The sequence below is a fragment of the Nanorana parkeri genome, unplaced genomic scaffold, assembly GCF_000935625.1.
Source record: "Nanorana parkeri isolate BGI_ZX_2015 unplaced genomic scaffold, ASM93562v1 scaffold2186, whole genome shotgun sequence".
Lineage (NCBI taxonomy): Eukaryota > Metazoa > Chordata > Amphibia > Anura > Dicroglossidae > Nanorana > Nanorana parkeri.
In genome coordinates, this window is record NW_017308454.1 from 153,474 (window position 1) to 168,121 (window position 14,648).

The 14,648-nt window shown below is 40.4% G+C and overlaps 1 protein-coding gene across 2 annotated transcripts in view; it reads left to right on the forward strand.

The window, feature by feature from the left end:
* Nucleotides 1-14,382, forward strand: part of RAPGEF3 (Rap guanine nucleotide exchange factor 3) — an 87,046-nt gene extending 72,664 nt beyond the window's left edge. The window contains exons 17-27 of one of the 2 annotated variants that reach the window (XM_018572957.1): nucleotides 52-198; nucleotides 1,863-1,960; nucleotides 3,680-3,805; nucleotides 5,074-5,255; nucleotides 6,085-6,175; nucleotides 8,293-8,343; nucleotides 8,963-9,067; nucleotides 9,881-9,934; nucleotides 10,732-10,786; nucleotides 11,237-11,308; nucleotides 13,865-14,382. In XM_018572957.1, the coding sequence (XP_018428459.1) occupies nucleotides 52-198; nucleotides 1,863-1,960; nucleotides 3,680-3,805; nucleotides 5,074-5,255; nucleotides 6,085-6,175; nucleotides 8,293-8,343; nucleotides 8,963-9,067; nucleotides 9,881-9,934; nucleotides 10,732-10,786; nucleotides 11,237-11,308; nucleotides 13,865-13,986 (1,103 nt within the window). In that variant the 3' untranslated portion in view covers nucleotides 13,987-14,382. Of the gene's footprint in view, nucleotides 1-51; nucleotides 199-1,862; nucleotides 1,961-3,679; nucleotides 3,806-5,073; nucleotides 5,256-6,084; nucleotides 6,176-8,292; nucleotides 8,344-8,962; nucleotides 9,068-9,877; nucleotides 9,935-10,731; nucleotides 10,787-11,236; nucleotides 11,309-13,864 lie in introns of those variants that run through there. The other variant, XM_018572958.1, reaches the window with a different exon arrangement.
* The last annotated feature ends 266 nt before the right edge of the window (nucleotides 14,383-14,648 follow it).

Genomic DNA, 14,648 nt, shown 5'->3' on the forward strand with positions numbered 1-14,648 from the left:
CATAGGTAATCTGATCACCTGATTACTGTGGTGTAATATACTCTCTTGCAGTGCCGTATGACATATATCTACCAGATCATTCTTGTGTGTCCAATATGTTTGCTGTAAATGCAACTGTACAAGAAGTGCTATCAACCCTTGCCACAAAGACTGGCCGTAGTAGAGATCAAGTCCTGGTGAAAGTCAACTCAATGGGAGGTGAGTTACTTCTATGAACATGTTTAATATTTTATAGCAAAGAATGAAGAAAAATGTTTAATTTTAAACCAATATGTATAATGTACATAAAGTACCATAGTTTCAAAATGCAAACAAATGTGTTGAGTGCCATATTGTAAGAAACAAATTAAATTACTAACACCATAAAAAATAATTTAGAAAACAAAAGCTAAAATACACCTGATCCTGCAGAGAGCTCTAGCCACAATCCCAACAAACTTTGTGATGAAAGATTAACAGTGGCTGTCATTATATCTCTACTGAGAATACTGGCTCCCTGACTGTAACTCTGATGCTTTGATTTAATTGTTGTCTGAGTTGCTGAGCAGGAACAATTATAGAGATAAGTACTTCTAACACTTTAGACCCCATTCACACTGGTGCAACAGCGCTTCAGCGTGGTTCACACGCGTTTTTTTAGCACATTTTGAGCGTTTTAATGCTCGTTTCAGTGCGTTTTCTGTTCATATACAGTATATGTAATAGCGCTTTAAGGTGCATTTTCAGCTCATATTCATTTGTCCAATGAAATGCAGTCTGAGCTGCAAAAACGTGTTAAAAAATGCGCACAAACACGCTGATCTGCGCATTTCCATTGAAGTCTCTGGAGCAAAACAAGCTGATAAGTGCCACAAAAGAAGCTCAGGGACTATTTCAAACAACAGGCGTATTTTAATGCGCAATTCAGTGCTTTTGCGTAAACGGCCCGCATAGGAATACATGGGATTTTAATTTGCATGCGCTTCAATGCGTGACCAAATGCCCTGGTGTGAATGGGGCCTTAACAGAGAACTATGGGGTAAGTGTTTTTCCCCATATATACTAATCTCCTCCCGTGACCCAAAGCTCAGTATATCGCGGGCTATTGACCGTGATATACTGAGAGCGCCGCAGCCAGGACGGATCCCGATAATACTGTCGAAACCCACCCAGCTGCATGAGTGACAGTGGGCTCTGCCTATTTAGGGGCAGAGCCAGCTGTGCCCACCCCCTCCCCATTCGTTCCTCCAGTCAGCGCTGGAGGATCGGAGAGGGGAGGGGGGAATCCCGGCGGGGGGTGACTGACAGTCACCACTCACTGCAGGGAGACGATCGGGAAGTGAGCATATCGGTTCATGTTTCTGCTTACTTCCCGATCGATCGAGCTGACCTGTGACAGCTTCTTTTTTAGTTTCAAAAAGTTTTTTATTTTACCAGTAAAGTACTTATTAAACGACACACTGACACGAACATCGTGCGTATGCGCACAAAATGATATAGACATTGGCATTGCTATACAACAGTTGTAACGACAGTAGACATGGCATACGTTTAGCAATCGCCCAATTATTACTTAAATAGGGTGGGGACTGACAAATGCGGTGCTACCACCACCGCGGTCAGGGACATACAAGGAAGGAGCATTTCATTCCAATTTTCAGTTCTCTTTAAGTGCAGTGATAGTCAGACATCAGCAGTTTTCCCATATACCACATTGAATTGCTTCTCCTACATGGCATATTTTTATGTGTTTAACTGAAAATACTGTTTTCCATATTTTCGTTGATATACTCTTAGAATTCTTAGAATTCTTCAAATACTCAAATCTCTCAAAATCTATATATTTGTTAACTTATAGATTTTTGATATTTTCTATATGTCAGAACAAGTTTGTCTAAAACATGAGGACACAGGTGTATTCACATCCCTGGCACTGAACGAGAGGCTCTTCGTCTGTAGTGTTCAAGAATTGACCGCGCTGGTGAGTAGAACATCGGGTGTTTTTACCAACATTTTAAAAGTCCAACATTTATACCAGTAGAATGGTAAAGGTTCCAATACAGGGAGACATAAAGAAGAAAAAGCATTTTAGACTTTAGATCTGACAAGTGTGAAAAAGTGCAAGCATCCCATATCCATTTTGGACATCAGCCCTGAGTCTAAACAAGTTTTGACTTCAATTAAAGCTTACCTCTGTCAAAAGAAAAAAAAAGTTAATAGCCCCCTATTTTTGTTTTTTAAAGCGGTTCTTGCTGCTATACCCTTCTTCAGTATTCCCCTTCACAGTAATTCCTTTCCACCACTAGATATCCTCAGTCTTCTGGGCTGAATGATGCTGTGAATGCAGGGTGTTATGGACACGATAGCCTGCCTTCTCAATCTGCAATCAATGTTGCCAGTGGAGCCTCGATGCAGGGTGTGCCACTAATGTTATGAGGTCAGTGCCACTTCCTGCACTGAGGACCGTCCATCACTGTAGAAGATCCAAAGAGGAAGATAACCCTACATGTCAAGGGACTAGCCTTAGAGTGGACCTTTATCCATATCTTTAAAATAACAACAACATACCTTTAGAAAAGTCTAGTAATGGCAATCTACAAACACATACTTCTAGATAATTCCTTGGTTTGTATCCTTTGCATATCTTATTTCTCTTTTCTTTCCTAGTCTTCTGACAGTGGCCATGTTTACTAAGGGCACATCACTAGCTCTCCATTTACTTCCTGGAACTCTGGCACATGTGACTAGCATACGTGACCATGCACATCATCTCAGGGGAGGAAAATGCCTTTTATTATACCTGGACTGCCTACTTATGATTGTTGGCTTTATTGCTTACAGTTTAGCGAATATCTACCATTAAAACACCTTTCCACAACTAGGCTCTACTAGGAAACTCTCTGCATATCATATCATAGAGCCACAATATAAGATCTCACCTGCAGCACCTCTACAGCCTAAATAATGCAGCTTTATTTCATTCCAAGGCATAGTTTTATTGGCATTAGTCAATTTGGTTGTGCTGAATTTATAAATTGTTTAGTCTGAGGGCCCGTTCACACATAGTGTGGTGACCTGCTCTGTGCGGCACTAGATCAGCACAGGTCACCACTGGGAAAAAAGAAGACAATTGTTTTCTATGTGTCCTGGCAGTGATCTGCATTGTGAACCGGCCCATAGAAAACAATTATTTTCTATGTGTCCTATTCACATCACAATGCGGGTATGATGGGCTTGGCGCAAATGCAAACCTGCTGCATTTTATTGCCGCACAGTGGATTTCACTGCAGGTTGCCACATCAGCACAGTGGATACATTGTATACTCCACATAAAGTTGTAAAAAAAAAAAAGGAAAAAAAAATGTAAACAGTGACAGCTCTGGTAGTATGTGATTCAACACACACTACTAGAGCTGTCACATTGCAGTTGGCAGACAGAAATCAGCGCTTCAGTGGACGGGCTGGTGTGAATGGGCCCTCAGACAGATACAAAATTATATTTTTATTTATAATAGGCTTCTTTTTTCCAAGCTATATCGATCAATATTTGCCACAACAGTAAATTTAACAGTATGGAATGTTGTATAGCTCAGTGGGTAGACAATTTGCCCTGCAACTCTTTAACAGAATGTATAACGTTTCTATATCTGTATTCTTTATTTATACTTATACTTCCCATGGTTCATGCTTGTTGTTTTAGACTCCTCTTCCTGAGCAAATGGGCCCAAATAGCAGTAGCTATGATATGTTGGATCTCATCAGCTCAAAAGACCTGGCTCATCAGATGACAGAACATGACTGGAACCTGTTTAAGAGCATTCACCAGGTATTGTAGGGCTAAATGGTGTCAGTGGAGGTTTTCCATGTTAGAGCAAGCCATCCAGATGCCTGCACTTTATCAACACTTTAAGGGACTCTGTCACTTTGCCTTGAATGGACCCCTTACCCACTTATATTTCCCTTTGCAGCTCTCCCCCACCACACCTTTCTCTATAGCAGCAGTTCAAAAAAAATCTGTGTAATCTCCGTGTCAGATGGCAGGGCTGGTGCAAGGATTTTTGCCTACATAGGCGAAGGTGGATTTTTGCGCCCCCTCCCCCCCTAGTTGACTGCCTATACATCCTTGTGCTAGCACTAGCCTGGACCACATTGCTAGGGTGTAACATGGTAAAATTGCAACCCCCCCTCTTACCTTTATCGCAGGGTTCTTCTCCCCAGAGGGTGCTTTTTTTTTTTTTAAAGTTGTGTGGCTGTGCGTGGCTCCACCAGTCACGTCATCCATACCGTCTGCAATCTTTTTTTTTTTTTAATGCGTGTGTTGGGGACTAATTTTATGTGGGATTTTTCATTTTAGTTTATTTAACTTTTTATTTTTGTAAAACTTTTTTTGTATTTTTTTATTAAACTTTATTTTTTTACATTTTTACTTTTTATTTATTTAACTTTATTTTTGTATTTAGTTAACTTTTTTTTGCGCGGCTGTCAGCAGGAGAGGAGCGCAGACGCCGCGGAGAAGGGAGTAGACTGTAGGGGGAGGGGTCACTGCACGGAGGGGGAGCTAACAGAGTGTCGGAGGGTTCTCCTTACAGGCTGTAATCGGCAATCTGTCCCCACTGACACAGATCGCTGCAGCCGATTACAGCCTGTAGGGAGAAACCGATGACAGTCTGTGAGGCTGCAGCGGGGAGAACCCCTGTCCCAGCAGATAACTGTGCCCGGGACGGTTATCACACAGTGTTCTTCACATAATACAGAAGATAAGATAGATACGTTTCTGTACTAGAATCCTTGGATAGCCCAAACCTGAAATAGAAGTAATATCAGAATATCATTATCCTGGCAGTTCTATAGTTTATCTCAACCCCCGTCACTTTCACTTTATGCTGCACAGTTTGTTCTGCATGTAAATGCACTGATAAGCATAGTGGCATATGAAATAAAGAACCAATTAATATAATGAATGCTATCATTATGTGTGCAAAGATCTTATATTTATCAGAATACAATATTTTTCATAATAATGGTCCTTTAATGGAAGATCTGATTTTGCTTTTTGAACTGTACTCAAGATGTCTTCTGCACTTGCCTTTTAAGGTGGAGCCGCTGTTTCATACATGTGGGAAGCAAAGGTTCCGGAACTCAACAACTGCTAATCTGGAGAGGTTTATAAGGCGGTTTAATGAAGTCCAGTTCTGGGTGGCAACTGAAGTGTGTCTGTGCCAAGATGAAGAAAGGAGGGCACTGCTCCTGCGCAAGTTCATCAAGCTGGCAACATAGTAAGGGACCCCATTCCATCAATGGGATTAATAGTCTCTTTTAATCTGTCTATTGTGTTTCTTGTTTCTAATGGTAAAACTATTCCAGGCACAGGCTGTTAGTAAACTGCAGTAAAGTCACAAGAATTCAGGTTAAGTTATCTCTCATTCATTTACGCTTCTATTCCCTTTGGCTGACCAGAGACTCAAGGTGGAAGATTCCAGTATATTTCCAAGCTAATTGGATTTCATATTTATTTTTGTCCTGTAATATTTTATCAACTGCGTTTGTCTGGAACTGCTCTTCACAGGAACCTCTAACAAGATATCCAAATCTTCTAAAATAAAAGCTTATATCCAACCGGGCCATAGCTGTAATCATTTTGGCCCTGATGGAAGATGGGGTTTAGGGCCCTTGGCATCTTCAGAATAATAATAGAATCAACCACAGACATAAACAGAACCTGATTTTGATCACAAGTCATCCTAGGTAACTATTACAGACACTCACATAAGAGAACCAACTCAGCCCATTGCAAGTACATAGTTCAAACACCAAAAATATATCTACATGTTCCTATTTTTTTATTATTAACATACAGTATGTGGAAAACTAATTGAAATTAGAAAAGCTTGTGCCTGGTAGTGCTCTAACACAGGATGCCACCTTGTTACATTTCATGCAGTGATTTTTTGGTAGTCATGCCATTAAATCTGATTGCCATCTAATGTCTATGGCCAATGTTAGCTTGGGAAACTTTTCCTAAAGCCTTCTATCATAAATGGTCCAAAGTGCTAAGCCTCACTCTAACTGGAATTCCTTGTTAATTTTGTTGTTGTTGTCTTGCAGCCTCAAGGAGCAGAAAAATCTGAACTCTTTCTTTGCCGTCATGTTTGGTCTAAGTAACACAGCGGTCAGCCGCTTGTCCAAGACATGGCAGGTACGTCCATGAAAAATACAGTATACTGACTGGAGCTCACTTAACACTTGCTGGCAGAGATGTAAAGCAGGCACACAGGTGGATGCCTACACATACTGTATGTTCACATGCCTGCTAGAGTACCCTGGGAGTCTCAAAGATCAAGATGGTCTAATATTGTTCAGTGAAGCTGTCCAACATTGTGATGGACCAATAGTGGGAATGGGAGTTGCAAGACCAAGCATGACTTAAGTTGCGATATGTATGTTATATATATCTATATGTATGCGTTTGGTCTCTCAGGGTACTCTGTAAGCTGTGTAGGTATACATGCTGGCATCTTCATGTGCCTGCACTGCATCTCTGCTAGCACTTTAGCAGGTAAAAGTGAACACAGGTTTGCATTAAGTTGCAATATTTGTTTTCAACATCTCCATTGACTTGAAGGAATTACATTATTATTGTGTATTTGTAAGACTGTTTTTTTGTATTATTGTCTATGACATAAAATAGTAAAAATGTTTGCAGTTACAATAACTACCTAACCAATGATGGTGACATACTGCTTGGTATCATAGCTTTACCAAAATATAGTCTACCTTGCTTTGTGTATACTGTTTTCTCCATACACTCTAAGGCTACATCCACACAGAAATATTACGTGCGGCTAAGGATTCCTGTGGCAAGAAGCTATGGATTCTTGCTGCAGGAATCACAAGGGTGTCTGTTCAAGAGAAAAAATTACAGATGCCTGTTCAGGTTAAAAGAGAACTATGAGGTGAGTGATTTCCACTCATCCTCATAGTTAGAGCCGACCTGTGACAAAGAAGCTGTCACAGGTCTGCTGTATTGATTGGGAAGTGAGTAAAAACATGCAGACGATCCGCTCACTTCCCGATCGTCTCCCTGCAGTGAGCGGTGACTATCACTCACCACTCCCAGCAGGGATTCCCCCCCTCCCCTCTCCGATCCTCCAGCACTGAGTGGAGGAACGGACAGGGAAAGGGGGCGGGCACAACTGGCTCTGCCTCTAGATATGCAGAGGCAGCTGTCACTCACGCAGCTGGGTGGATCCAGACAGTATTGTCGGGATCCATCCCGGCTGTGGTGCTCTCAGTATAGCAATAGCCCACTATATAATGAGCTTTGGGTCACGGGAGGAGGTTAGTATATGTCCTCCCGTGACCCTAAAGAGAACTATGGGGAAAAACACTTACCCCGTAGTTCTCTTTTAATGGCAGGCTGACAGTGGCCACATCTGTCAGCAGCATTCCACTTATAATCACTCATGGAACAATTACCTGCGGTTTGGGATAGACGATTGTCCCTGGACACAATCGGTCTGCATCGGGGACAATCATTTATCCAGAACTGCAGGTAATTGTATCATGTACAATTGCATGTAGACTGCCGCTGACATATAAGGCCGCTGTCAGCCTGTTATCAACATGAATGGGCACAGTGGCCACATCTGTATGGACACACCTGGAAATCCTGCTGCAACAATCCATAGGTTCGTGCAGCAGGAATCCCCAGATGCAGCCTAAAGCCCTGTGTGGATAAGATCAAAGCCAGATGAGAGCATGGATCTCAGAAGTCCAGCCTTTAATATCTCTAATAGTTTACACACAAAAAAGATATAAACTCCTGCCAACAAGTAAAACCAGTCACTGAACTCATGCTATCCATCTCTACTGGACTCATTAGGTCCCATCATTCAGATATGTGATCACTGTGTGGAATTTCCACCACACAGTAATGGAATTTTGTACCTACCATATAGGTTAGTCCTCAAATAAACTGCATTTCTCTTTGGATAACAGCAATTATATGTGCTTATTTTGGCTTTATAATTGTATATTTTCTAATTTGTAATCCTTTTTTCTTTTAGCAAATTATTTATTAATAAAGCTTATACAAACTGTTAAAATCCATGCATGACATGTACATGTCTAAAATTAGCTAATAAATCAATTATGCAGGGTACGTCATATAAACTGAAAGGTAAAGTAAAGGCAAACTGTAATAAAACAAAGCGTGACACTGCTCTTCGAATTTTCAAGTATATGTTTCTTAATAGACATAAGTGTTTGTCTAAACTCTGACAATTAAGAACAATACTTTCTTTTCTGTTTTAGCGGCTGCCACACAAAACACGGAAGTTGTACTCAATCTTTGAAAGGTTGATGGTAAGTCTCTGCTAATGCATACACAAATATGGGCCTTCTCTACTTTAAAACCAATTGGAGAATCTGAATCAGTCTCCTACAAAAGGAATAATGACCAGGTTGAACACCAGTGGCAATATTTTAGTTTTCACAGAAGAACACGTATTGCCATAGACTAGCAGATAGGATGCTGTAGGTGAAATGGGATTATTATTATTATTATTATTGGCTTCAAAAAAAGCAAAATAACAGTTTAGGACTCTTTAAGATTCAAGTACTAAAGCCAAATAGGCTGTTTACTTTGCAATGGAATATGAATTTGGTGAATCTTCACTCTTTATATAATACTCAATCACATATAAGGAAAATAAAAGAGAAAACAGTATTTTTGCTTGCACATGATTGAATGATGGAAGTATCAAGATCAGAGATCCATGTTTGGGGTGAAGAAAAAAAAAACCTGTCAAATAGAAATTCCTTATTGTATAGAATAAATTGAAGGTATTCTTAGGGTTGCGAGAGTATGATTCAAAACTCTTGTGCAATAATGTGATTTAACCGAAATTTACCGAAAAGCAGAGAAGTGTATTGCATGTTGCAGCCTTATACAGAAGACAATAGAATGCATTTGTCTCTGCAGGATCCTTCCTGGAATCACAGATCATATCGATTGGCTGTGGCCAAACTTAGTCCACCTCTCATTCCATTCCTTCCACTTATTTTAAAAGGTAGGTTACCACCATTTCAACTATATAAAGTCCAAGAATGTTATCAAATGTTTTGGCAGATTCCAGCATACATAGTTCCGTGTCTCTTGGGTGCTGTAGATAACAATATTCAGCATGCAGCCAGGCGGAGGTGCCTACTCTCCAGCATGACTGACAATTGTATTTCCTTTTCCTAGACACGAGCTCGCTTTAAGGTACGAAACCACGCATCCGGCAAAATAGGCCAAGCGCTATTTTATGGGCGGATTCCACACGTTCCAGCTATAGTAATAGCCATAAATGTGCAGAATTTGCGCGTATGTTAACATTTGCACATTTTTCGTGCGAAAAACTGCAGGGAAAATGCTACTGCTATGTGTGAATGGAGCCTAAAGGACAACTGTTATGAAAAAAGGGCATGGGCACAAAGTGTGAGTTGGCAATGGGAACAGTCCAGTTTTAATAAAAAATAAAGAGGTTTGGGTATCTTTCATTAGGTCTCTCCATTAGACTGTCACTGCCTGTGTCTGCAAAAAAGGCAAAGAAGGCAAATACCTGTGTCTGCTATTGTAAGCTCGTATAAATATTGGTTCATTGTAAAGATTTAGGTACAACAGACTCAACATTTTTAAGAATATCATCTTTCCTCTAGGGTGTTTATGGTCATGGAACTCGTTAGTGAAAATTAATTCACTACCAGTTTACAGTACAGGGTATGAAGGGAGATCAAATAGATCACAAAATAACATGGACTCGATTTGACAACAAATTATATTAACCCGTTTTTTTTAAAAGTCCCCTTTCAATGTGCACACATATATATATATATATATATATGTGTGTGTGTATGCATAGATGAGGGTAATAGAAGTACACTGGACAACCTTGTAAACTTTGAGAAAATGGTAAGTCAAACACCAACTTTCATGTCATGTATCATTGTATTGTAAATGTAATACGTTAAAAGAGAACTATGGGGTCAGTGCTTTTCCCCATAGTTCTCTTAAGTGTCACAGGAGGAACTATACTAGCGTCCACCCGTGACCCAAAGCTAGAGATATAGCTTGCGGTATACTGGGACCGCCGCAGCCAGGAGGGATCCTGACATTACTGTCGAGATCCACCCAGCTCCGTGATTGACAGCTGGCTCTGACTATCTAGAGGCTGAGCCAGCTGTACCTGCTCCCTCCCCTGTCTGTTCCTCCAGTCACTGCTGGAGGATTGGGGCGGGGAGCGGGGTTCGGGGGAAACCCTGCAGGGTACCGTGACTGACAGTCACCTCTCTCTGTAGGGAGATGATCGAGAAGTGAGCGAGCGACGGTATGTGTTTGCTCACTTCCCGATCTATTGAGCCGACGTGTTGCAGTTTCATTGTCACAGGTCGGCTCGAACTATGAGGATGAGTGATTTTCACTCACCTCATAGCTCTTCTTTAATGGCATGTTTGGAGTAATGTTGTTATGAAACCAAATAATCTTTGTTTAAAACAAACATCTCAGCACAGTGTACTTCCTATAGGACTGTTTCCGCAAGTTTTGCTGGTTATTTAATAGAAATAGGAACAGTGTAAATATGTAATAGAATTTGATACTGTATGGATAGGTTTTGTACATAGTAAGCTATGTTTTCATATTACTTAATATATATAATACAATATTGTTGAAGTATTAAATTAATGATCATTTATTTGTAACCTTTGTAGCGCATGATTGCAAAGACCATACGGATGTTTCACAATTATCGCAGCCAGAGCTACAGTAAGTACAATTGCTTATGGATACAGTGCTGAAGGCAAAACACTTGTAAATCTGTGTTTACATCCTATGCTATATATTATTAATTATATATATAAACTTCCTGTTTGACTGCTGGAGGATTCTACTTCTAGTATAGAGTTTGGCTGAACAGATCATGCTCCGCCATGGAAATCCCTTGCTCCCCAGTACCTGGTCACACTTTCAGCCCCCAGTATCCATGCCAGACAGTTTGATATACTGTACATACGTAAAACAGAAATAACTGCCATCTATGAAAATCATCTACACACATATATGATAATCAACGTAATAATTATAATTTCTGCATATTTTACATTTGGAATCCCCACCTCTCACATACTGGTAAGGTACCTTGCTGTGCAACTTAAATCCGTGTTTCCCAAAGGGATAATATTACGTTATTATTTCATTTTCTTCAACTATATACAGTCCCTCTGTCACCACTTCGATCTCGGCCTCTCCATATCCTTGAGGATGCTACTGCAGTCCGTCTTTCTACGTGTAAGTTTACAGAATTATTGATCCTTTTTTTTTTTCCAACTTTTCTTTATAGAAAAAATTCATAACTAATAAGAAAGATAAAATGTTTTTGTAAATTTTTTGTATAGCAGCAACCAATCATACACACAATTAGTATGTCATCTGTTGATGTATTTGCTTGAAAAATTATTTCACAGCAAAAATGACTTACTAATTGCATGCAATCATCTAACTGAGCTTCATTTAAGGAGGTGCTGAGCCTTGAGCTTTATTTGGCGGGAAAAAGGGTTTTTGTCCACTTGGGTAGTCAGGTTAGGAAAACAGCTACAGTACTGCCATCTCTGATCTGCTTCCTATACTCAACATACAGTATGGCCTTATGGTAGAATTTGTACTTTACATGCAATTGTTGAGTTACAGAGTGTGCACACAGAGGATAAATATGGAAATGATTAATATACATACTGTGTGTCTTGGTCACGTTATAACCATTAGAGGCGATGAGTGAGCTAAAGGCTATGAATGAGTAATGAGAATACATAACAATGAAGCTATGCATCTGTTAAAAAAACAAAGCATGGATGCTTTTTAAAGGCAACTCTACCCTAATTACAGTGGTATGCAGTTGGCCTCTTATCATTCTCTGTTGTACTAGGAGAGGGAAGACCAGCTCTAGAAACCACATCTACTGCATTACATTTGCTGACAAGAAAAAGGAGAAAGCAGGGGAATTAAACTATCAGTCTGCTGCTTCTCCTTCACTGTCCAGTTACAGGCTGGGGTGGGAAGGTGATCTGCTATACTGCTCTAAGGCCTGGTTCACACCTGGGCGTTTTGTAGCGCGTTCCTACGCTCTGCAAAATGCTCAAACACCGAAATCCCATTATTTCCTATGGGTATGGTTCACACCTGGGCGTATTACAGGCAGTATGAACGCGCTACACAACGCCCTACGCCCAAAGAAGTACAATAGCTTCTTTGGGGCGTTTTTTCCGTGCGTATCCATTGGGATACAGCCAGGTAGCCCTCGGAAACGCGCGTTTGTCGCACGGTTTTTACCGCGAATCGCAGTAAAAACGTGCAACAGGAAACGCGCGACAAACGCGCATATTGGATACGCCTAGGTGTGAACCCAGCCTAAGTGTGGTACAGAAAAGTCTAAGAAGCAAAATTTGTCCTGCTATGTGGCAGGGCTGTGTAAATGTCAGTACTGGATAGACAGAAATACTTATGCTTTGGCAGGTGAAACAACTCCCACACAGTAGATGTATTTTAAATAGGTATAAAACTGTTTGCCTGGAGTTTAGCTTTAATGTAAGCCTGTAATTATGGAGGCTGCTATTTCTGACCTCCTAAAAATGCTAGTTATCTGTCTGTTCTAGTGATCTGATGGATGAATTCCTGAGTCATTGGCCTAGAACACGTATACACATTGGAAGTTCTCACCTCACTCTGACTTTATTCATGGAATGTTTGTTCCAGGTCAATGATTCAGGAGTATTGAAGCCAGAGAAAGACAGGCATTTAGCATTTTCACTAGGAGGATCAGTAATGGCAGACCACATATTTTCTGAGCAGAGCTTTTCATTTTAGGAAACCTGCACTGAGGAAAGTTAAATGTTGGCATTGATTACTTTGAAATTGCTATTCCCTGGCTTTTTTGAAGACCCTCTGCTTTCAGATTTAATGACCAAGCACAGATTTAAAGATCAGATGGTCAGACTCCAGTTTTGCTGTCAGGAGCATGCAGAACAGCCAACACACCTGTTGTGGTCACTGCGGCCCTGGACTAGGTTCTAGAAGTGAGGCTCAATAGTCTCCCAGCAGCCAGCATTAGGTGGCGATTAATTGAAAGGTTCTTCTGGGAGACACCCACTGATGGACACTGTAATTACCTCATTCCAGTGTCCACCTGTGGGCGTCTCCCAGAAGAACCCTGTAATTTGTCACTACCTAATGCTGGCTGCTGGGAGACTTTTTAGCCCCACTTCTAGAATAAGAAAGTGCCTCATTATTCTGCCTGTGCACCTGTACTGACCTGCTGGTCCCTCTGCCTTCCTTGCTGACCTCACTTTGCCACACTTCCTTTTACCTGTTTCCCCTGAGGTTTTGGTTTTACACATACGTTTTGTGTGTAGTTAGTTATTTGTTTCACTTGCACGTTACATTATTTGGGTTTTGGCTTTACTATATACGTGTGGTATAAGTTCACTAATATATTGTGATGTCTTTACAACACTTTATTTTCAGTGTTGCTTTTAAACCCTGAAAATGAAAATAAAGTTGATAAAGCTCTCAAAGTCTGTAATGGTTGGGGATATTTCTGCGCGTCTAGGACTAGCCAAAGTCTAGAAAAAAACCATGCACTCATTTAGGAGCCATGTTTGGGTTATCAGAGGCTGAGTAGCTAAACAACTGTATTATGGTTTATGGAGTTTATCTTTTAAAACCTACAAATCTATAAAATAAAGAAAAACATGGTGCCCTAATCATTACAAGAATTTTTACACATGTCCTAATACTTTCAACAAGGGTTTGGTGTATTAAAAACAAATTTCATGCTGTTCCTTCTTACAGGTTCGGAGTATTCAGTGAACTTTAGAAGTCCAGCATCAACATGGGCCTATATCCAACACATGAAGGTCATTGACAATCAGAGGAAGTTGTTGGAGATGTCTCGCAGCCTTGAACCATCCTGAAATATGGAAAGTGCTTTGTGGAGTCTGTAGAAATGCAGCTGGATACAGGCATCCTCCAGTCAGTTCATTGTAATCCCTGTATCAGGGGCTCAGGACCTTGGTGGTTCATAGCCAGTCCAACATTTGGACTCATCCCCTTTTGGAACAAGTATACCGGGTAATATCAATATCTAAGCATATGCTCAAGCCTACCTTCCAGTGACGGACGTTACAAGTTTACCAGCATTGTGATTGAACATTCACGTTACTGTGGGATCTATACTGTAAGACTTATTATTGGACGGCTTCCTGACTCGTGTAAAGTGCTTTGTAGTGTCCATCATTAATATATAGACAAAATTATTCTGTCATCTAATACTGTGCCAAAGGACATCATGGAGCAATATTGAAAAAACTGAAATGCAAATGAGAGAATAAACAGATATTTTCAAAGACTGTGGGATACCTATGAACACTGACTATTGGTAAGAGTGATTAGTGCAGCTACTGGTTCAGAATGACAAAATGAAATGGAAACTATTTTAAAAATAAATAAATGGTCGTTTCAACGGTTACAATTTCTGTTACTGGAAAGTCTTGTTTTATCAACAGTCATGGAAAAAGAGGCCCATTAATGAACGAGTTGTCTTCTGTGATAATAGCAGAGGCTGATGCTATCTTCA